The 22,080-nt window shown below is 37.4% G+C and overlaps 3 protein-coding genes across 10 annotated transcripts in view; 2 read left to right on the top strand and 1 right to left on the bottom strand.

The window, feature by feature from the left end:
* Window positions 1-1,840, top strand: part of LRRC39 (leucine rich repeat containing 39) — a 31,090-nt gene extending 29,250 nt beyond the window's left edge. For all 3 annotated transcript variants that reach the window (XM_042953040.1, XM_042953041.1, XM_042953039.1), the window contains one exon: window positions 1,780-1,840. In XM_042953040.1, coding sequence (XP_042808974.1) covers window positions 1,780-1,835 — 56 coding nt within the window. In that variant the 3' untranslated portion in view covers window positions 1,836-1,840. The remainder of the gene's footprint in view (window positions 1-1,779) is intronic.
* TRMT13 (tRNA methyltransferase 13 homolog) lies at window positions 1,106-20,483 on the bottom strand. 5 transcript variants are annotated; one of them, XM_042953035.1, is made up of 12 exons: window positions 20,413-20,483; window positions 19,101-19,388; window positions 16,581-16,627; window positions 16,426-16,492; window positions 14,433-14,495; window positions 14,171-14,240; window positions 13,909-14,015; window positions 13,393-13,560; window positions 10,761-10,833; window positions 5,759-5,833; window positions 2,558-2,990; window positions 1,106-2,255 (listed from the first exon to the last, which is right to left on the bottom strand). In XM_042953035.1, exons 2-12 carry the CDS (start codon window positions 19,245-19,247, stop codon window positions 2,060-2,062), a joined length of 1,446 nt encoding a protein of 481 aa, XP_042808969.1. In that variant the 5' UTR covers window positions 19,248-19,388; window positions 20,413-20,483; the 3' UTR covers window positions 1,106-2,059. The 5 variants fall into 5 exon arrangements, with proteins under 5 accessions (XP_042808969.1, XP_042808968.1, XP_042808970.1 ...); XM_042953034.1 differs by lacking the exon at window positions 20,413-20,483 and having other exon boundaries at window positions 19,101-19,533; XM_042953036.1 differs by lacking the exons at window positions 13,909-14,015; window positions 20,413-20,483 and having other exon boundaries at window positions 13,393-13,547; window positions 19,101-19,533.
* Window positions 19,532-22,080, top strand: part of SASS6 (SAS-6 centriolar assembly protein) — a 60,635-nt gene continuing 58,086 nt past the window's right edge. Inside the window, exon 1 of one of the 2 annotated variants that reach the window (XM_042953032.1) lies at window positions 19,532-19,639. In XM_042953032.1, the coding sequence (XP_042808966.1) occupies window positions 19,575-19,639 (65 nt within the window). In that variant the 5' untranslated portion in view covers window positions 19,532-19,574. Of the gene's footprint in view, window positions 19,640-19,747; window positions 19,850-22,080 lie in introns of those variants that run through there. The other variant, XM_042953033.1, reaches the window with a different exon arrangement.

Raw genomic sequence — 22,080 nt, 5'->3', positions numbered from 1 at the left:
GAAGAGAAGTAAATTGGACATGGTTGTGGGACATGCAGGAAGAGGCAGTTGTGTAGATCCATCTAAAGCTCCTGAAGGGGTTTGCTGACCCTGCAAATTCAGCAGGTCAAGGGATACCAATATACATATCCCACATAGTCACTTCCTTAGGATATTGTAGTAAGGGAAATAAACAAGGTCAAGGAAAACAACAATCTCCACGTATAGCTTGTGTAACGACAACCTTACCTGCGCATAAAGTACTTGGAACCATTGTCAGAAACATATCATTAAGTTAAATGGGCACAGGGCTGTTATCAGCATAACTCTTATGTGTGTGTATGTATGTTTTATGAAACATAGTTGAGATTATGCCTGTTGTAGAATATTTTTTATTTCTCGGCATAAATTGTTCAATGATGCAAAACAGATTGTAAGACACAAATTAGCATTCCCTGATCCAGTAAATTCATGTAAATTATTGAATGATGTATTACTTTCATTTATGTTCTTTTGTTTGGGAAGATGAGTAATTAACTTTAGAAATAATCCAACTACCTTACTTTAACAATATTTGCATAAAAATTATAAAAGAGAAAAAAGGTTACAACTTAAGCAGAAATAATAAGACCAACCCTGCCTATTGTTATTAAAAATAGATTTGTGAATTAGTACTATAACACTTAATATTTATTGAGTATTTACATTGTGCTTGGAACTGTTCTAAGCATTTTACATACGTTATCTCATTTGTTACAACAACCTCCTGAGGTAGGTAGTATTATTATCTTCACCCTCATTTAAAAGGAAAATTGAGGCACAAAGAGATTAAGCAGTTGCTCAAGATCATACCCTGAGGTGGTAGGGTAGGATCTGAATCTAGGCAGTCTCAGAAAACAAAGGAGATTAAAGTAGAAAGGCCAGGGATTAAAAATGGGCTAGGCTTCTAATTTAGAATTCATGTAATCATAGATCTATTTACAGGATAAAAAAGTTACCTAAGAATATCATTATAGGATCTAAAATTAGTAATTCAGATCTTTGTCTTGGCAAAGGTACCAATGATTAAGACAATTTTTACAAGTAAAGGCAGAAATAATTCAAGAATAATACGAAGAGAGTAACAGTCCTTACCATAGGTTCAGTTTAATATCTGCTTGTGCATAGACACTGCTTATGAGTTAAATGAGGCCTAAATGTGAAGTTGTTTTTGGTTTCATTATCTAATTTCCACTTCATTCCAAATTACTTTCCCCAAAAGGAGAGAATATACTTACAGCTGTACTTATATGTATAAAACTGTCCTTGTTAAAAGATATGATAGCTAATTAACTTCAGAAGTTATCTGCAAATTTGAATTTAATTTGTGAATGAGGTTTATCTTATCTTTTTGGAAATTCTAACTAGGTAATCAATTAAAAAATGAAGTGAAATAGCTTATTTCCCTTGAAAACATCTCTTTAGTTTTGTTGTTTGTCATGGATAAATGCAGCTAATACATAAATACAGGTATGGCTCTGGAAGTCGGAAGGTGAATTCATTAATTGTGAACATCTCTGAATTTGTTTACATTAGAAAAAAATCACAACTGATTATCCTTACCAGATCTAAATGGACAAAAAATCCATACATAAACCAAATTCTCAAATTGGCCCTTGTTATGAACTGATGATTGATCATTACATCTTGAACTTGAGAATTAAAGAGCAGTGAATAAAACCAAGGAAAAAAATTTCCCAAATTAATACAAATAGAAAGTTAGTGTGCTGGTTGTGTACTGATATGTTATGTGTGTTTCAGATAACCAAGTCAACTGTTCAACTACTTTACCAATCTCTATGGATACTGACGGATAATATAACTCAAGATGCCCTGCTGAAAAGAATTACTTTGGGAATTTGGTGAACTCAATGTTTGGACTTCTAAAGTAAAAATCAAAGCTATTGCCAAAGTTCAATGAGGCTACAATATTTTTTAAAGTTCACATTATCTGCTATGTAAATTATATTTTCATGAATATAAAAATACAATTGAAAAAATTTTTTTTGGTGGAAGACAGATGTTCAAAATTTCTTTTCCATTAAGCACTTGTTTCTGGTGATGAAGAATGATTTGGTAAAGCAGTTAACAATACATTTTCCAAAGACACCAGAGGATCTGTATAATACTGTAAAGCAGGACTGAAACCTTTCTGCTGTAAATACTCGACTCGGCCTTGGTCAATCAGCAATTTACAAAGATGCCCTATTTTCTTCTTTTCTTCAACAGTAAGGAGCCTAAATCGAATAAACACAAAACATCATTAAAATTTGTAGGAGTTTATGAAAAAATTATTGTAGTCACTTCTATTTATTGGTAAAAGTTGCTAAGTAACCCATGATATACTAGGTGCTATGTTCCATGTTTCCAAGATACATTTTATTTATGCCACAATAAAAGTGTATTTTAACTTATTCTAAAATTGGATGGTAAAATGCATCTTCATCAATAGATTCTTGGTAACACTTATCTAAAAAAACCTGAAGCAATAACAAAACATTTCTGCCTTAGTGTTGTGCATTTCAAAGTAGTCACTTACCCAGGCAAACTCTCAGTGCTGTCGTCCGTGATTCTGCATCCCCCATCGTCATGCTCTTCACTGTCATCACTGTGCTTATCTTTTCTCTTTGAGGTCACGTTGGAGGCTTCCAAAGATGTTTTTCGCATCCCACAAGTTGCCCAACTACTCATTCGCTGGAAGTAGTGGAAATCCACTGCTCCAAGGCCTAGAGCCCTGAAATATTCTTTGCCCACATAATGTCTCCAATCACACCTGTGGTGACAACAGAGTGCAATAACAATGCCAGCCACAGGGGTCCACTTCTCTGGGACATTTTTCTCATTTCCTTCCTTGGCCAAAGGGTTAATTTCTTTGTCTGTTTTATCATTCTTTCTGCGTTTGGCTAAAGGTTCTTCATTCCTTTCCTCACAACTGGCAGCATAGGTTTCAACCAAACATCGTAATGCAAGATCTGCAAACACAATTATGTGGCCCCCCAAACCACATCATCTTTAAAAATAAGTATTTTTTACATTTATTCAGCAGTATGGCTTCTAAAATCCCAACAATAAAACCTACTTAGCTTTATACTTGTAATAATTCATCCATGAATTATCAATTTGTTCATGTTTGCTGTGTTCTTGTTAGCATCTAATTTTCTCTGGTGACTTATTCTGCATAAAATCTACTTCCCCCCAAAACTGTCTGAAGCTTAAGATCTAGAGTTTGTAAAAACTTTTAGTCCAACTACTTAAACTGGCTCTCATTTTTCCTGCTCTAGCTGAGGAAATGACTTGTACAGAAAAAAATTATTCATCTACACTTACATTCCAGGAAAGTTTTGAGTTTAAGAAACCCAAAGAAAAAAATTGAGGGGAAAGGCATCTGCTGAGATTTAATGTTAGGTGTGAGTCCTGAAATGTAAGGTGTTCACAGCAAAAGCTGATGAGCTGAAGAGTTGAGAAGAGGGAGTCAGACTGTGGAAAGTAGGCCTCACTGAGCAGCCTTACAGGTATTTATGTATTCATTCAGCAGTTAGTTAGTACCTTTTGTGTGCAAGCTTTGCGATGTAACGATGATTATACACATAAACTTAGAGGTGAATGTACTCCAAATTAAAATGAAAATTTTAAACCTAAAAGCTAAACAAATAGATTTTTTGATGAGTAAGACTATTTCCCACTGAAGACCACTATACTGATGACAATATTGGAAAGACCCCAAAATTATGCTGTGAAACCCATATTTTCTGTCTGATTAGACTGGCATGCTGTGCTTAGTCAATCAGAAACATAAATATTTTAAAATTGTATTACCCTCAGATGTCACCAGTGACTATTAAGTGATTTTTTTACTAGTAAATTTAATTCAATATATGAGTTTAAGTCGACAAACATTGGGAGAAAGGGATAGCTAATCTATTATTTCATAAACTATTATTTCCTGACAAAATATATTCAGTCACTGTTTTATTTGTATTAGACCTAAGTAAATGATTTTCAGAAATGTGAATACCCAGAAAAACTATTAAAAGAATGAAGTTATTTTAGAATCAGAAGTAGCTTTAACAATCTATTTCAACCTCTCCTTTACAAAGAACTTAAAGGACAAAGCCACACACCAAAGAAAGGGACAAGGACACACAGCAAAGTGGTGGCCAAGATTATTCATTCACTCAAATGCTTACTGTTTCTATTATATGCCAACCATTGTGTTAGCACATTCCCTGTGCTCAAAAATTTCACAGCCCAGTGGGAGAATTAGATAAACATAGTTAACTAAATTAGCTATTATATAACAAATTGAAATACAATAAGGTAGAGATATGCAGATGGAATGATGATAAACACTATGGAAATTAGAAATTGACACAGTACAGTACATGGGAAAAGTATACAGGCTTTTAATTTGCTGACCAGTAAAGGGGCAAGCAGGAACTAGCAAAGGCTGGAAGGCAGAGGCCACACTGACAGCAGGTTGTCCTGTTAAAGACCTTGGACTTTAAGCTGTAGGTATTAGGAACTATTGAAGAGTTCTGAGGGGAAAGACATATTAGGTGTGCAGCCAATGGGTCCAAATATTAGTATTTAAAGAACAGGCAGTGGAAGGTGACCATGAGAAAACCAGAAAGAATGGCATAGATGTAGGGGAAGAATCAGGAAAGAAGAATCACAAAAGAGAAGGAAACAATTTTAAGAAGGGCAAGCAACTGCAGCAGAGATTTTTCAGTAAGACAGTAGAGTGATGAAGGGAGAATTCAGATAGAGTGAATCAAGAGGGGAAAGTGTGTGGAACAAGGAAAAATGGCCAATATATAGATTATACTTTGGAGAAACTTGAGTTAGATGGGTAAGAGTAAATGAGGGTGCTTTTATTCCTCTCCAGGATAGAGTTGGCTTACTTTAGAGGCTTTTCTGAGGGTTAAATGAGATAAGGTACATGAAAGTCCTCTTAAAAACTATGAAGGACAACTCAGATATACAATATTCAAAGCCATTTCTGGCCAAATTGAGTAACATTTTATGGAGGCTCCAAGATCCCCGGATGGGAGATGAGGAAATCAGCAGGAGCCAGGAAGAAGATGTAATAGTAGTTAACACTCGTTGAATACTAATATGCGCCAGATACTCACATGTAAGTAACCTGGTAAATTATATGTTATTATTCCTGTTTTACAGATGAGATAACCAAAGCTCAGAAAGGTTATGTAATTTGCCAAGGTTACACAGCACAGCTGAATCCCAGACTATCCGATGCTCTTTCTACTTTACCATGCTACACCTGACAGATCTAAGTGCTAAGATAAGATCTTAGATTTTTTACCTAGCATTTCTTTTTTCATTTTCCCCAGAATCCTGGTACATAACCATCTTCTGGTAGGAGAGGTTTCAGAATCCTTCCCAAGCAACTCCTCAAAAAACTCAGTAGCTTCTGGGGTGGAATCATACAGTCTCCATAAATGATTTGTTTCCTTTTCGGTTGAAATATAACCCAAAGTCTCATGACTCAGTATTTACACATAAAACTCTTAATTCATCCTGTCAAATGGCCAAAATGAGCAGATAAATAAGAAAATGCTATATTTGATATAACACAGGGCCAGTGCTACTATGAAAATTAATGAGTTTAAGCATAAGTGGTATAAACTACTCAAGAGACTATTTCAATGTTTGGGACCATGTAAAGCTAAAACTTAATGTGTTTGTCTAGTATGTAAACATCATTATTATGTTTACGTACCTGTTGCCACACCACACAGATGCTTTCCAATTCCTACCACGGGTAGTTTTTCTTTGCTTAGCAAAGGAATCTTGTCTGTAATAAAAGTAAATGATAACCGAGTTAGCTCTCTTCTGAGATAAGGCATTCACATGGCATTCTGAAAGAGAGAACCAATTTGAACCTTTAAATTTTAGGGCGTGAAGAGACTGAAATAAAAACTTCACTTTATTGCTGATGAATAAGAGACTCAAAGATGTAGTGACCTGATAAATACCAGCCAGAATTAGAATTAAAGTTTCTTTCTTCTTTTCTTCCCTTTTCTTTCCCTCTTGCCTTTCCTCTCAAGTTAAAGTTTCTTGACTCTTAGGCCAATGTTATTTCTTATATACTGACCCAGGACTTTCCTCTGTAGAAGCCTTATTTTGCTAAATATTATTAACACATTGATAAAAGAACTCAAAACTCTCCCTGCTAGAAGATGTATTTTGAACAAATAATACACATGATAAACATATATTAATATGTATTATACAATATTATATTGGATATTATAACCGTGTTATATGTTATATAGTTTTAAATATATCTTCATGTTCAAAAATAAAATGTTATCTTAAGCTTTTCACATTATTTTGAAAAAAGAAAATATTCATAACAGTCCTGAAAAAGTAAAAAAAAAAAAAAAAAAAAAAAAAAAAAAAGTCACAAGGTAATGCAGTAAAACGTACTACATTCGTTATGGCCTCCATTTTTTCCCCATTCATTTTCCTTTTTCTAAGATTCCGAAATGAAAAGTATGCTTCCCACTACAAATCCAGCCACAGCACCTAGTACAGTGGAACAGTCCAATGGAAGTACTTAGTAAATTCAACTTTTCTGTTGCTTGCTTTCAAATGTATTATATTACATGCCAGGAGAAATTGGTACCAAGTGGAATAGTTTGCCTGTGTCAGGGAAGATAGAAGTTTAAATTAAGATAGTTCAAGAGACTTACCATCATTTAGGGTGAAGGGAAAGGGTGTCTAAGAAAGCCCTTCTGCTTTATGCTTGAAAATTACCTCATTTCCTCTCTCCCCTATTTCTTTGGGCTTGGAAAATAGAACAGATGAACTTCTGGGAAATGATGGTAGATTGAATACAAGTATCTGGTTTGCTCCCTCCCAAAACTCTACCAACATGAGAATTAAAGGATTTCTGAAAAGGTATAAACTCACAAAATCTGAAAGAGGTCAAAAGGAGACAAAAGTGGGAAAGGCTGCGAATTAACCAAATTTATTCCACAAATCTTCAAAAGGCTTAAGAATTGGGGCCATCAGGTACCTTGGAAGTGGAGCTGAGTAGCTACAATTCCCACTTGGTAGAAGACTATGCATGAATTCTCTGGAGCATCAGGAGGTCAGTGGATTGAGGGACAATAGGAAGTTGAGAGTTGAAGTATGGTAAAGGAGCAGGAATAAGTGAGTTGTGCATATGGCTTTCCCCACTGGGTCCCAGAATGTATGCAATCAGATCTTTAACCTGTAGGCAGGTGATCAGAAGATTCTCCTCTGTGGAATCTGACCAACCCAAGAGGAAAGATCACATCTTAGGCAGATCACCCCAAAGTGGAGCTCAGAGTCAACAACTCCACCTGAGGACTTGGAGTTCTGAGTCCCTCAATCCTAAGAACATACCATCAAGGAGCACTAGCTGTTTAAGGACAGCCTCTAAGTTGAAAGAGACAGACCAAAACAAATGGAAAAGAGCAAATTGGTGAAAGCAGATTATGAAGGGAGAATAATTCTTAAAAACCATTATTAATATCCTCAGAAAGGTAAGATATGGCAATTAAGAGAAAAGAACAAGATATAATAAAGGTAAATTCAAAGAAAAAAATCTTAGAAATGAAAACTATGATAGGAGAAATTAATTGGGAAAATTTTAGAAAGTATAGAAAAGAGACCAAAAGACATAAAACAAAGAATTCAAGAGGAGTAGAAAACCATCCCAGTAGGTCTAATAGCTAAATCATGAGAAAAAATTTTTTTTGAGACAGAAAGAGTATGCGAGAGAGGCAGAGAGAGAGAGGAAGATAGGCTCTGAACCACCACTGCAGAGTCTGATGTGGTGCTTGAACCCATGATCTGAGATCGTGACCTGAGCCAAAACCAAGAGTCAGATGCCTAAACAACTGAGTCACCCAGGCACCCCAAATCATAGGAATTCTTATGTAAAGGGAGAAAAGAGAAAGTAGTGTAGAGAAAATCATGAAAGAAAGAATGCCAAGGAAATTTCCCAGAAAGCTGAGAGTACTAGAATCTCTAAATCAGGATTTTTCATCTTTGGCATTATGGACTTTTTGGCCCCAATAATTTTGTTATGGGGAGCTATTCTATACCTTACAGGATATTTAGCAGGCCTCTGGTCTAGGAGGCTCTCTGGCCTGTATTAGATGCCAGCAGCATACCCACAGCTATGACAACCAAAAATGTCTCAGACATTGCCAAAGTACCCTGGTGGACAAAATGGCCTCCACTTGAGAACCTCTGCTATAAACGGAAGAGTCCAGCACAATGGACAAAAATATAAACACATGAAGGCACATCCCTGTGAAAATTTATAACACTGACAACAAAGAAGGGCCTATAAAATTTCAACAAAAAAGCAGATCACATACAAGGTAACAAGATTCAGAATGGCACTGAATGTTTAAACAATACTAGTGGAATAAACTTTCAAAATTCTAAAGGAAAATGATTTTCAACCTTGAAATACAAATCCCCAGGCAAGTCAAGTGTAAGGCAAAATAAAAGATATTTTCGGACAAGGCAAGGTCTCAAATGCATTGTTTCTCAGGAAGCTATAGGAAGAGGTGCTCTGCCCGAAGAAAGAGTAACTCGATAGAGGAAGATGTGGGAAAAAATATGGAAAAAGAAATTCCCATCCAGAGAGTAGAAGAAATCCCTAGGATGAGACTGAAGAGAGTTTTAATGCTGATCATTGTGCGCCAAGAACAGAGGGCATCCAGTCTGGATTGGAACATGTCTGAAGGATACAGGGGAGAATTATTTTAGGAAGATGGAAAGTAATAGAATACTTGATGAATGTATTACAACAAATACATTTTTAAAAGACCAAGTAAACAAAATTATAAATTATTAATTTATCAACAACAACAAAAAACTGTACAGGAAAAAGTAATTTAATACATGTTCCTGTGGTTAAAAAAAAAATGATGACTTAATCTTTAGTGCATATTAGAAATATGAGGAATGGGAAGTGTTTGCACTTGAGGCGGGGCAGGAGTAGAAAATCTTTATCTTCCACTGGGAAAAACCAGCAGATAATGGTTGGAAAAAAAAAGGAGCAGCAAAAACAAAAGCCTGTTGTTAGACACTTGAGATAAATATAAAAATTCACCTGTAAGATGTAAATGTGGTTGGATTTAAAGAAAGAACCATGGCAGGGAGGAAGTGGTTGGTGCTGTTTTTATAAAAACTTGAGAACTTGTAGCACTATTTGACTCTTGACCACACATATGTAAGTTTAAGAAAAGCCCAAAAAAGAAAAACAATAAATGAAGAAAAAACAAAGTGGGGATGTTTCCGGTGAACTCTTTCAACAGAAACTTCCTGTTCTTTCTCTTTCCCTAAAATGATGAATAGTCAATTCCAACCGTGCCCCCAGGAAGAGAAGTCCTCTAACTGAATGTCATCTTCTCATTTCAAAATTACCTTTAATCCCTCTCAGTGTGTCATTAAGTCTTTTATTTTCAATATCAAGAAAAAGCCAAAGTATGGAAGTCTGCAGATCATGACCTGAGCCAAAGTCAGACACTTACTTGACCAAGCCACCCAGGCGCCCATATGATTCACATTTTCAATGGTGGCTATATTTTTAGGTAGGTCATTGTTTAGCAGGAGAGAGATTTTTCAACTGGTACAAATTCTAAAAGGGCAGTAGTGAACTAGATTGTAGATATTTGCTCCCTATTAATCTCTCTTATTTTGGTTTACAATATGGAATGGGGGCACAGAGTGGGCACAGAATAGTCATACAGAAACTTAGAAATATGGTAGGCTACTTTCCAGTATGCTTAATAAGAATTCAACACCTACCATAAAAACTTGTCTAGAATTTTCAATTTTAGAAAAGTAATATACTCAGTTAAATAATTTTAAATACAGTGATTTATACATAAATGCTGGGTTGCTTTACAAAGCTGTATTAATTAGTGGGATGGAAGAGGTTACTAGGACATGTCTATATTAATATGAAAAACTGTAAAAAGGTACAGAAAGGAACAAAGAGTAGGACTGAAGGGTGTGTGTGTGTGTGTGTGTGTGTGTGTGTGTGTGTGTACAAAATGGGACTTACAGAGAGATGAATTATTTCCTTTGCTACTTTCTAGGAAGTATCTTTTGCCATCAGCTAGACAAAGAACTACCTTAATTCTTTAACAGTTTAGGTAAAGTCATGTTAATTATAGGTAGAAGGCTAGTGTATGGTATGAACAGACTCATAATTAAACAAGACAAACAAATAATATAGGGACATATTATTAGCACTTTTAAACTCTTTCCTAATAGGACACTTCATTTCTAATTGATACTAAAACCCCATTTTAAAAAGTTCCAACCCTGGGGTGCCTGAGTGGCTCAAGTCGGTTGAGCGTCTGACTCTTGATTTTGGCTCAGGTTGTGATCCAAGGGTTGTGGGACCGAGCCCACGTGTCAGGCTCCATGCTGAGCGTGGAGCTTGCTTAAGATTCTCTTTCTTTCTCCCCCTCTGTCCCTCTCCCTCGCTTGCATGCTTGCTCTCTTTAAAAAAAAAAAAAAAAAAAAAAAAAGGGAAAAAAGTTCCAACCCTAATTCAATTTACATTCATTCAAATGTTAGATATAACATTTTATGTTAACAACGCATTAATTTTAGTTTGTCTTCATTGAAGCACTGTTCTGCATGATTGGATTTCTAAGCAACCCTCAGAATTTGAAACTTCTATGATTTATGGTAGAGCAACTGAAAGTTATGCAACTTACTCAAACACAAGTGCTGAATATCAATTTGAAGTCTCTCAAACACTGAATTTTTCTTCCTGTGTTTGCCATCTACCTGCACAAAAATAACATTATCATAACAATGGTTTTTTATATTTAAAAAGATTTCTATTTGTTTTCAAAATTTGGAGGAAATAATTTCCCATCTTATTTTTTAATACTTAAAAAACAGAATCACTAATTAAAAAATTTAAGATTATATATTCTTTGATGAAAACTCTAAAACAGTATCATACATTTTTAAAAGCCTTGAAAATTTTATAAATTTTTATGTATCATTATTTCCTTTAACTCTAAAATGTCCCAATTCACTGATGAAGGAACTAAGGTTCAAAGATGTTAAGTGACTAACTTAAGGTTATTTGCCAGCTCCTTTGCCTTTGCTAGCCCATAATACACTATTTTTGGCTCATTCCGCTTACTCTCTCTGAAAGATCACAATCACCATTCTGATCTATGTCTATGTGCCTATGACTTACAAATCTACACTGTGGCCCAGATCTTTTTGATGAGCACCAGGCACATACCCAGTTGTGAACTAGAAAGTTCTACTTCAACAGCAAAATCATTCAAAACTAAATTCATCATTTCTCTCTCCGAACCTATTCTTCCTCTTCTCCTTGTATATTCCCTCTTTCGGGTAAAAGGCACCACAAGTCACTTAAAGCCATAAAGTGTCACCCGAAATAACTCCTCTCTCATACTTAATGACTAATAAATCAGCAAGTCTCCCTGCTTCCAAATACTTAGCATTTCTCACACTTTTTTTCTCTTCTCCATCCTACTGCAACAGCCTCAGCTCTGGCTCATGTCTTACTTGAATTACTGGATAATTAATCTTATCATTAATCTCTCATTAATCTTCTGCTATATCTTTAATGGTACTGTTAGGATGAACTTTTAAAAAGCCTTTCTTGGGGCGCCTGGGTGGCTCAGTCGGTTAAGTGTCCGACTTCAGCTCAGGTCACGATCTCACGGTCCGTGGGTTCGAGCCCCGCGTCGGGCTCTGGGCTGATGGCTCAGAGCCTGGAGCCTGCTTCCAATTCCGTGTCTCCCTCTCTCTGCCCCTCCCCCGTTCATGCTCTGTCTCTCTCTGTCTCAAAAATAAATAAACATTAAAAAAAAAAATTTAAAAAGCCTTTCTTGGGGCACCTGGGTGGTTCAGTCAGTTGAGTGTCTGACTCAGGTCATGACCTCATGGTTTGTGGCTTTATGCCCTATGTTGGGCTCTGTGCTGACAGCTTGGAGCCTGCTTTGGATTCTCTCTCTCTCTCTCTCTCTCTCAAAAATAAACATTAAAAATAATAAAATAAAATAAAACCAAACAATAAAAAGCCCTTTTAGTTTCTTCGCCAACTTTTACATTTACATTTTCTTTCAATCTCCTCTCAGCAGTTATTTCCTCTAGGAAACCTTCTGTGACCCACACTACACTAAGGCTGGTGTTCTATCTTCATGCTCCTAAGGGCTTCTAGTACTCACCATTATCGTAAGAGGCTTATTAGCAAACTGAACCGAGATATTCGTAAGTCTACCCCCTAGACGTAAGCTTCTCAAAGACAAGAACTAAACTTGTTCCCCTGTATCCCCAGCATGTAGCCGGCTAAAGTCAAATGCCTTCCATTGGCATAAAATATGACACCTTTCAGAGTCTAGCCCTCCTCTCCCATCTCATCACCACTGAACCCTACTTGGAACCATGCATTACCATCATAGAGAAATGTTCCCATGTTTCCCTGTTGTTTCAGGTATTTGGTTACGTTGTTCATACTTTCTAGAATGCTTCTTAAACCCTCTATCTAGGAAATGTGATTCTCCTTTCAAGACAGAGCTCAGGCATCACCTTTCCTGTATAGCCATTTGCATCCCTTCCCTGCAATAAAACATGTCACTCCCTCTTCTGAACCTACATTGTACTTTGTACAGTTTTTTTTCATATTTTGATACTTCTCTATAATTCATTTGTCTTTCCTTTCTAAATATAAATAATAGAGCGTAGGGACTTGTCTTGACTTCCACTCAATGTCTATCATGGTGCCTAATGGTATGTTCAGTAAATGTTTACTGAATGAATAGTTAGTAGGTGGCACAGGTAGGTTAGGACCCAAGACTTTTAACTCCTAGCTTGAGCTTGGCCCTTTCCACATATTTTCTTATCTCTGCAAATAGTTTTAAGACCTCAGCTCAATGGACTATCAAAATTTAGATTAAAAAATGACCTTCAGTTTAGGTCATGAATATAATCAGAATAAAAAGCTACATCAAATTGGGGCGCCTGGGTGGCTTGGTCGGTTGAGCGTCCGACTTCGGCTCAGGTCACGATCTCGCGGTCCGTGAGTTCGAGCCCCGCGTCCGGCTCTGTGCTGACAGCTCAGAGCCTGAAGCCTGTTTCAGATTCTGTGTCTCCCTCTCTCTCTGCCCCTCCCCTGTTCATGCTCTGTCTCTCTCTGTCTCAAAAATAAATAAATGTTAAAAAAAAAATTAAAAAAAAAAAATTAACGCAAAACATTCATTTTCTTAAAACGACATGTTTCTCAGTATCATTCTTTATTTTTTTTTTTAATAAGAAAAGTGCAAAGTTTGGTTATTAATATACTGTCATGGTTTCACTTGCCTTGAATCTCGTGGTCACCTTTTCTACTAGGATGAAGTGAACTTTTTCAGCATCTTTTAAGGCAATATCAACCCAATGAGACAATTTTCCTTTTCCTGCTCCAAACTCAACAAAACATCTTCTTGGACCAAGTAACTTTAATTTTTCAATGTTACCTAAAATAGAAGCCTGCAAACTTCACAAGATTATTTTATAAACTAGAGCAAACACATTTGGCTCAAGGGGGAAAACATCAAGGTAATTTCTACATATGGCAGCATGTGCACATTGGTAATTTTTGTTTGGCTTTAAATTTTTTTCTCTTGCTTTAAGATTTTTAAAACACAGTACTCAGAACCATATCCATGCCAAAAGTTTTTAATATATGTTTCCACATATTTTTGAAATGGAAAGATTCTGTACTCTGAAAGATAAACTAAACAAAATCTCATTAATAACTATATTTAGAAAGAACGTTAGCTTTTGACAAATGAACAAAAGGCCAATTTTAGCGTAGTTACTATGGCCTAAACATACCTGCTGTTTCAGGTGTTTGGTTGCAGAATCACCATTTTTAGGGTCATTAAGGGCATCATGCAATGCTGGATGGGACATAATTTGATCTTTAAGTGTAGAGTTCAAACCTGTGCCAAATATAAGCACAATAGCTTAAGCAACCAAACATGAAACCGTAGGGCTCTGAACAATGGTAGTAACATTTTTTAAACCACATTGGTATCAACTCATAAAGCACCTAATTATTCCAAAAATTTTAACTTGCAACTGGAGGCAGACTTACCTTCGCTTGCTTTCCGCAATTTCTTAATTAAGTTTTCCAACTGCTCTTCAGAGAGAGAAGAAATTGGAACCTATATACAAGAATGGGGTATGAGCTGGTTTGGGAACTAACCATCACTAATAATATGGATTCTATAGAAAAAATACATTCTAAATTCAAAACAATTAATTTATTCCAAACAAAAAGTGGAACATAGCTTATTCCCAGTGTGGAGACAGCTTACAAACACCTTCTAAAGTTAAATATTAAATCAAATACTTACTAATTGTTCAGGTATTTCTGTTTCATCTTTTAAGCCTGCATTAATATCTTGAATAAAGAAGTCCTTAATAAAAACAAAACCACAACAATACTGTTATTAATGTGAAGAGCCCACAAAAATTAAGCTGAAAAACTGATACTTCTGTTTTTCCCATACCCTGTACCTGCCATCCTCCCTTTCTCCCATTTAGGAATAAAATAATCACTGAGCACCTACTGCGGTCCTTAATTTGCTTTAGGTGTCAAGGATTCACCATAGCAGAGAACACAACAAAAAGCTCTATGTCCTCATGGATCTTATATTCTAGTGAGTCGTTATCTGAATAAATGTGTATAGTCTAAAGAAACTCATTAGTAATTTTTGTTAAAGTTTTCACCTGTCTATAGCATATAGACCGAAGGTTGTCAATTTTGCGTATGGTGTAAGAGTAAAAAACAACAAAGTACCAACTATATACGGCTATTTAGCAGAGAAGCAGTAGGTCCAAAAGCAGATAAGATATAGATATTACAAAGCTTTAGGTCTGGTTTCTTCTATTTTATGTATTTTTGTGTGATATAATAAGTATCTTTAATTTTTTTTATTAAACGGTGGGAACAGCTCACCCTTTAATGTCAGTGTCACCTATAGTTCTGTCCTTGGTCTCATGTTCTATCACCTGCTACCTCTGGAGTCTCCTCTTCTACTCAGCTCTCCCCTTGTATTCTATACTCCAGTCATGTGCAATGCCCAATCCCAGACAAGGCTATCAGCTCTCTCACTTCTAGGCCCTTACATGTGTTTTTTTCTCTGTCTGGCAGGTTCTCCTTTGACCTGTAGGTCTCATATGTGATACTCCTTCAGAGAAGCCTCCTGACTCCTTCCCCATCTCTTTCACCCCCTATTTCTCTCAAAAAAGGATTAGGTTCATCTCCTTTATTCTTTCATAGCACTCTGTACTTAATCAATTTTAACATAGACAATATTGTATTTTTTGTCTCTCCCACTAGACTGTAATGTTCTTATAGCCAGGGTGCTTGGTACAATGTCTGGCATAAATGTTCAATATCTGTGGAATAAACAAGTTCCTCCCTCACCCTTCTAATCTCTTACCCTGGGTAACTTAAAAATCCAAGGCCTATAACCTGTATGTATTTGACCTCCAAATTAACTACTCTACTGACTTTCAGACTCACATATCCAACTCTCGGTTTTTAGCCACTGAGTTTTATTGATTCTGCTACCTAAATCATTCTTGCATTTATTCTCTACCCTTTTCTATTCTCTTTCATTTAGTCTCTTATCATGTCCCACCGGGATTTCAGCAACAGCTTTTAACTAGTCATTCTAATTCCAAGCCATCCTTCCACACTGCTCTGAAAGTTTTGTAAGAGGTAAATATGGCCATTCCATTCCCTAGCTTAAAATCTTTCAGTAGTTCCCCACATCTTTCAGAATAAAGTCCAAGTTCCTTGAAAGTCTCAATGTAGTTTCTCAATTTCTGCCTTTGCACATACAGTTCTTTCCACCTAGAAGGACTCCTCTTCCTTTTGTTTGCCAAATCAAGACTCAGCTCAAGTGTTTTTCTCTCTGGGAAGTTTTTCTTGACCCCTTGGCTATAATTTTAAGTTTTATACAAGTCTGTGCTCTTACCACATATTAACTTCTTTGATTGAACTTATTAAATAATATCCATTATTTACAAGTTTACTTTCAAACTCCTTAAAGGCTGGGACCATATTTTATTGAAATAAATTTAGTAAGCACTAAATAAGTATTTTGAATAAATTGTGAAATTATTTTCTAAATGACACTCCTGTTGCATAAAATTCTATTATCTGAATTAGGACTACAAGTGGATTCATAGTCTATATATATACTCAAATGCATTTATTACATTCAAGTCTCTTGAGGCCAGAGCCTTGTTAAATATTCACATTTGTAATCAACTAAGTACACGTAAACATTATATACCACACATTTCACCACTCAGTTTTACTGATCAAACACTTACAGGTTTTGGTTTCTCTCTTGAGTTACACTTTTTCAAATGTTTTGCTAGTTGATCTTCATATACTGTGCTAAATTTAAAGAGAAAATTATTTAAAATAAGACTTGTGACAGTTAATCTTTCTAGCATAGAAAAACCCTTATCTGACCCATACTTACTGTTTTGGATCTAAAGGACACAGAATTCTCTTCCGAGCATTTTCTTCCTAATAAAGAAAAATGATGTATTTATTTGTATAAAAAAAAATCACGTTCGTTGCTTACAGATACTAAATATAATTTCAGTGTAATCATAAGCTTATGCATTCCCAAAACAAGGTAAGGAAACCTTAAAAGGACATTAATAAAACACTGGCAAAATCAGGTCACAGAGTTTGACAACAAAAATCTCCAACATAGCTGGTTTATGTATACGTGAGCATATACTGCTTCGGACAACAAGGGTTTATAGCTTCAAATAGGTTATAGAGAAGGTCTACTTACGGAATTTTGAATCTATAATAGCACTGACTATAATTTGCACTATTACTTTAGGCACCCCGAAGAAAAATCTGCTGCCGATTTAAAATATGACATGTGATGGTTTAAGGTGCATTCTGATTTCAGAGATGTTAAAATGTGAGAAAAAGAAGTTATCTTAGAAACAATAAAACATGGTATTTTAACCATTTGGTATGTGGCCATAATCCTACTGGCTTTGCAAGTTTTCAGTATAGCACAGCTATAGCCCATTTGTTTCTAAGTTACGTGAATTTAACTACATGTGCTAGAAAAAAACCAAAGGAGAATTAATAGTGCTAGCAATTCTATTCAATATTCTTATGAATCTGTATGCAACAGGATAGTGTAATAGTTACAACCATAGGTCAGTAGGATTGCCTAGGATTGATCTATCAACTTCTAACTCAATGACCTGAGGTAGGCTCATTGCCTCATCTAAAAGATGAGAGTATGTCTCACTTCCTAAGGCTTGTAAGAATTAAGTGAGCTAATATTAAAAGTACATTTAAAAAACTGCTTGGCATGTTGTTGGCCATATAGTAAATGCTAACTGTTCACTGTTATTAACAATTATTTTTTCAGTTTATTTCAGTTCTGAATGCCTCCCAGTATACCCATGAAATGACTGAATTTCATGGGAAGGCTAAGAGACTTTTCAATATTTTTTGAAAAACTGTGCATTATTCTTCCTTATTTGCTGACTCTAAAATACAACCTCCATGAAAAGGGAAGACTCTACGTTGACTCCCCAAAGCCTAACCATAGAATTGGGGGAAAAAAAGCACTTTTATTATTTGGGTTTAGAAACTGGGTTTCTCAACCTTGGCGCTACTGACATTTTGGGCTGGGTAATTCTGTTTTGTGGGGGGCTGTCCTCCGCATCATAGGATATTTAGCGGCATCTTTGGCTTTATCTATTAGGTGCCAGGAACACTCTCCTCAGTTGTGACAACCAAAATGTTGCAAACATTGCCAAGGGTCTGCTGGGGGGCAAAATCACCTTCAGTTAAGAAGCAGTGGGTAAGAAAACAACAACAAACAGTGGGTAAAAATGTGTACAAGAGGTCTCAACTACATATGATACTTAAGACAAAAAGATGGAAACATACACCCCATTATATCATAAATCACAGATTCAGTAGGATGCCACATTGAAAACCAAATCGTGTCATGCAAAGTGTTTTCAATTATCTTGCAATCTTTCCTCAAGGGACCAGTAACAACATTCCTTCCTCTCCAGGAATACCAATCAGCTTGTAAGGATCTAGTCATATTCTACTACTGTCACCAACTGCATTCATCTTCCAGATGTCTCATTAAGGTGAAATAGAAGGTTTCAGAGTGAGAACAAAACTTTCTTCTATCAGAAATCCCATTTTTTGATCAAGGGATGTTTATCTCATCTTTAAATATGTAAGTGGACTGGGCAGTTTAAATACGTGTTCAAGGGTCAACTGTATATCGTTTGACAGTACAATTATATGTATAACTATATTATCAAACAAAATTGTACCCTTCCTGTTACCGATTTGAAAAAGAGCCAATTCTTACATGATTTTAAATCTTTCCTTACCCCTTTCAGCAGTTATGTTACTTTCAAAAGATTGTACTCTAAATAAATATTTCTTACGTTTTTATTTTAATCACTCGGTGCTCATTAGAAGTGCACTCCTTAATCCCCATCACCTATTTCACCCATCTCCTCTTTGGTAACCATCAGTTTGTTTTCAACAATTAAAGACTCGTATGTATAAATAAATTTTTTTCAAAAGTTTCTCAACCGCATTCACAAAGAAGTGATTACCACTCACAAAACAATCAGAACACAATTAGTGAAACCTTGCGATCTTTGACCACTATTCTTTCTAAACTACCTTTACCCCTCAGGAAAGGGGAGAGTGGGCGGAGTGTAAGAGACGGTGGTCTGGAGTAAAATTAAGATCTAGTATTGCCAAGAGTTAGGATCAAAATGAACGGGTTACTACTGGTGCTGCTCTACTTAGTACAAGAAACCACTGCACTTCACTAAGACTCATCATCCCTCCCTAGGGAGAGCAGGACTGCGCTTAGTACAGGAAAATCTAGAATATCCAGGGTGACAGCAAAAATCTGTCAGAAGCGAGGGGCCGGACCAAGAAACTTATTTCCAACTCTCGAGAGGGTAGGGTAATACCAGACCTCCGCGGCTCCAGCGTGTTCCCCACAGAACCTTTTCCCCGCTGCCACCACCATCCTGCAGAACCGCTTCTTCTTTTCTACGTAGTAACTGCATCGACCCTCAGCTGGAAAGTCAGTCGTGTGGGGGGTCGACGCAGAAGCCGCCATAATTCAGAGTTCGTTTGGAATGGCAAACATTAGGCGAAGGGAAGAAAAGTTCTCCGCTTCCCTTGGGTCCTCTTCCCTTAACAAATATGGCCACCGCGAGTCCCGCCACGCAGGCTTATACCCGGAACTGCCGACCGTCTCCTGCAAAACCGGAAAAAACTGATGGTGGCTGACGAGGTCCAAATCTCCTGCACCTTCCCTCGGTTTCTGTTATCCCCGCCTCCTCGGCGGAAGCCGAGCGCCAAACTCAAATTTTAGCAGGACCCGGGCGCCTTTTAGCTAGTTCCGCTGGACTTTTCCGCTCACTGGCACGGGCAGCGGTCCAACATGAGCCAGGTTCTGTTCCAGGAACTGGTCCCGCTGCAGGTGAAATGCAAAGACTGCGAGGAGAGGTGAGGTTCCGCGTTACCCCGTGCCCGCAGGTGGCGGTTGGGGTCGGGCCAAAGTGGGGGGGGTGGGGGGGAATATGGCGGCTCTGGCCAGGGAGCACCCAGTTGCAATTGGGTGAGCGGCGGGCGTCTCAGGACGCGGAGAGAACCGCAGCTGGAACCCATTGTTACTTCTCTCACTAAGTTGGCCGTTGCTGACGGCGCAGAAGGGAGGTATAGAGGAAATAGGAACCTGACCCGCGTCGAGTTAATTAAAAAAAAAAATCTTAGTTCTGAACCGAATCGTGGAAAATTATAGCCCTACTCTCTCTTTTTGAGACAGAAAGTTAATTTTGTCCGGAGAAGTGAAGTAATTTACACATAATTTACCCAAGGGCTCGTAACAAGTTCACGGCACGGCCGGCTCTGGAACTCAGGGCTTCGCTCCCAGCCCTTTTTTTCGCTCTCCTTTGAATCATATGGGAAGTAAATTTAAGCTGCAGCTTAAAAAGGTTTTTATGGTGTATTGTATTTTCTTCACATTAGTTACTAAAAATAAGTTACATTTAGTCGCCTGAAAACAGGAGGGGAAAATTATAAATTTCATTTATTCATTCAACGAATACTGCTTATTGGCAAAACACCTTGCTGCGTAGTGGGGCGGCCGTAGTGGCCAGGAAGAACATTCCTTGTTTTCCTGGAGCTTGAAGTCCAGTCGGGGAGGAAATAAAAGCCAGTCTCGCAGATAAATGCAAAATTAAAACTTTGACAAAGGAAGTGGTGCTGTTAGGACTTACCAGATTTGATTAGAAGTCAAGAGATTTCAGTTTTGTCTCTGTTCCACAACCCATTAGTTGACTCTTCTCTGAACCTTGTTTCCTCATTTGTGAAACTGACATAAGGTGCCTATGCTGAGGAAATGAGCATCCAGTCTGAAAGTGTATGTGAAAAATAAAGAGTGTGGAAATGGGAGGTTTTAAAAATGAAGACATTGTGGGGCACCTGGTGGCCTCTCTCTCTCTCTCAGAAATATTAAAAAAACAAAACAAAACACATTGTCAGCCTTTTTACTTCCCTTGTTTAGAAACCTTTGATACATTCTTCTCACCTGTAGCAGGGGTTAGCAGACTAGAGCCCATGGGCCAGGTGGCCTTCTTACCTGTTTTTGTAAATAAAGTTTTATTGGAACACAGCCATTCTCATTTAAGAATTGTCTGCGGGCGCCTAGGTGGTATAGTTGGTTGAATGTCTGACTTGGGCTCAGGTCATGATCTCACAGTTCGTGGATTAGAGCCACGTGTCGGGCTCTGTACTGACAACTCAGAGTCTGGATGGAGCCTGCTTCGGATTCTTCAGATGTCTCCTTGTCTATCTGCCCCTCCTCCCCTCATGCTCACTCTCTCTCTCTCTCTCTCTCTCTCTCTTTTGAATAAATATTAAAAAATTAAAAATTGTATGGCTGCTTTTTTTTCTTTTTTTCTTTAAAAAAAATTTTTTTTTTAACGTTTATTTATTTTTGAGACAGAGGGAGACAGAGCATGAACGGGGGAGGGTCAGAGAGAGGGAGACACAGAATCTGAAACAGGCTGCAGGCTCTGAGCTGTCAGCACAGAGCCTGACGCGGGGCTCGAACTCACGGACCTTGAGATCATGACCTGAGCCAAAGTCGGACACTCAACCGACTGAGCCACCCAGGCACCCCTGTATGGCTGCTTTTGTGCCATCAGGGCAGATATAAATAATTGTGACAGAGACCTTATGGCCCGCAAAGCCTAAAGTATTTACTGTCTGGCCCTTTACAGAAAATGTGCTGATCCCTGACCTATAGGGAAAAAAACCCAGATTTTAGTTAAATATTCAGGGTCAGTTCAGCTCAACAAATATTTATGAATACTATGTACCCTAGGACTTGTCGTACTAGCTGAGACTGTCAAGCTTTCTTCCTCTTCACTCTCCTGTCTCCCAACAACAGCAACAAGAACAGTTTTCATGTTAGGCCTCAGGGAACTTACACTTTAATAGGGGAAACAAAAAGATCTTTGGTGAAGCAGCATAGCACAGGATAAGAGTTCAGGCTCTGGAGCCACATTTTCTGGGTTTAAATTCCACTTCTGCCACTCGTTGACTGTTTGATTTTGTACAGTCATTTTCTCTGTGTCTCATCTTTTTTTGTTTTTTATTTATTTTTGAGAGAAAGTGAGAGCAGGGGAGGGGCAGACAGAGAAGGGGACAGAGGATCCAAAGCACGCTTCCCACTGTCAGCACAAAGCCCAGTGTGGGGCTCAAACCCACAAACTGTGAGATCATGACCTGAGCTGAAGTTGGACACTCAACCGACTGAACCACCCACATGCCCCCTGTTTCTCCTTTAAGTTGATGATGAGAAAATTGTTGATGATGAAAGTACCTGCCTCATGGGATTATTATGAGCATGAAATGAGTTAATACAAAGGGCTTAGAACAGT

Source organism: Panthera leo, chromosome C1 (assembly GCF_018350215.1).
Source record: "Panthera leo isolate Ple1 chromosome C1, P.leo_Ple1_pat1.1, whole genome shotgun sequence".
Classification (NCBI taxonomy): Eukaryota; Metazoa; Chordata; class Mammalia; order Carnivora; family Felidae; genus Panthera; species Panthera leo.
Note: the sequence above shows the minus strand (reverse complement) of the source record. Positions and strands in the feature narration are given on the sequence as shown.

What these genes read in the sequence shown, in the direction of transcription:
- TRMT13 (XM_042953035.1), bottom strand. Translation starts at nt 19,247, where the DNA reads ATGGCGGCTTCTGCGTCGACCCCCCACACGACTGACTTTCCAGCTGAG. An exon ending in CCAAACACCTGAAACAGCAG is followed by an intron (nt 13,561 to 13,908) that starts GTATGTTTAGGC and finishes TGAAGTTTGCAG; the next exon opens with GCTTCTATTTTAGGTAACAT. An exon ending in AGGTGACCACGAGATTCAAG is followed by an intron (nt 10,834 to 13,392) that starts GCAAGTGAAACC and finishes ATTTTTGTGCAG; the next exon opens with GTAGATGGCAAACACAGGAA.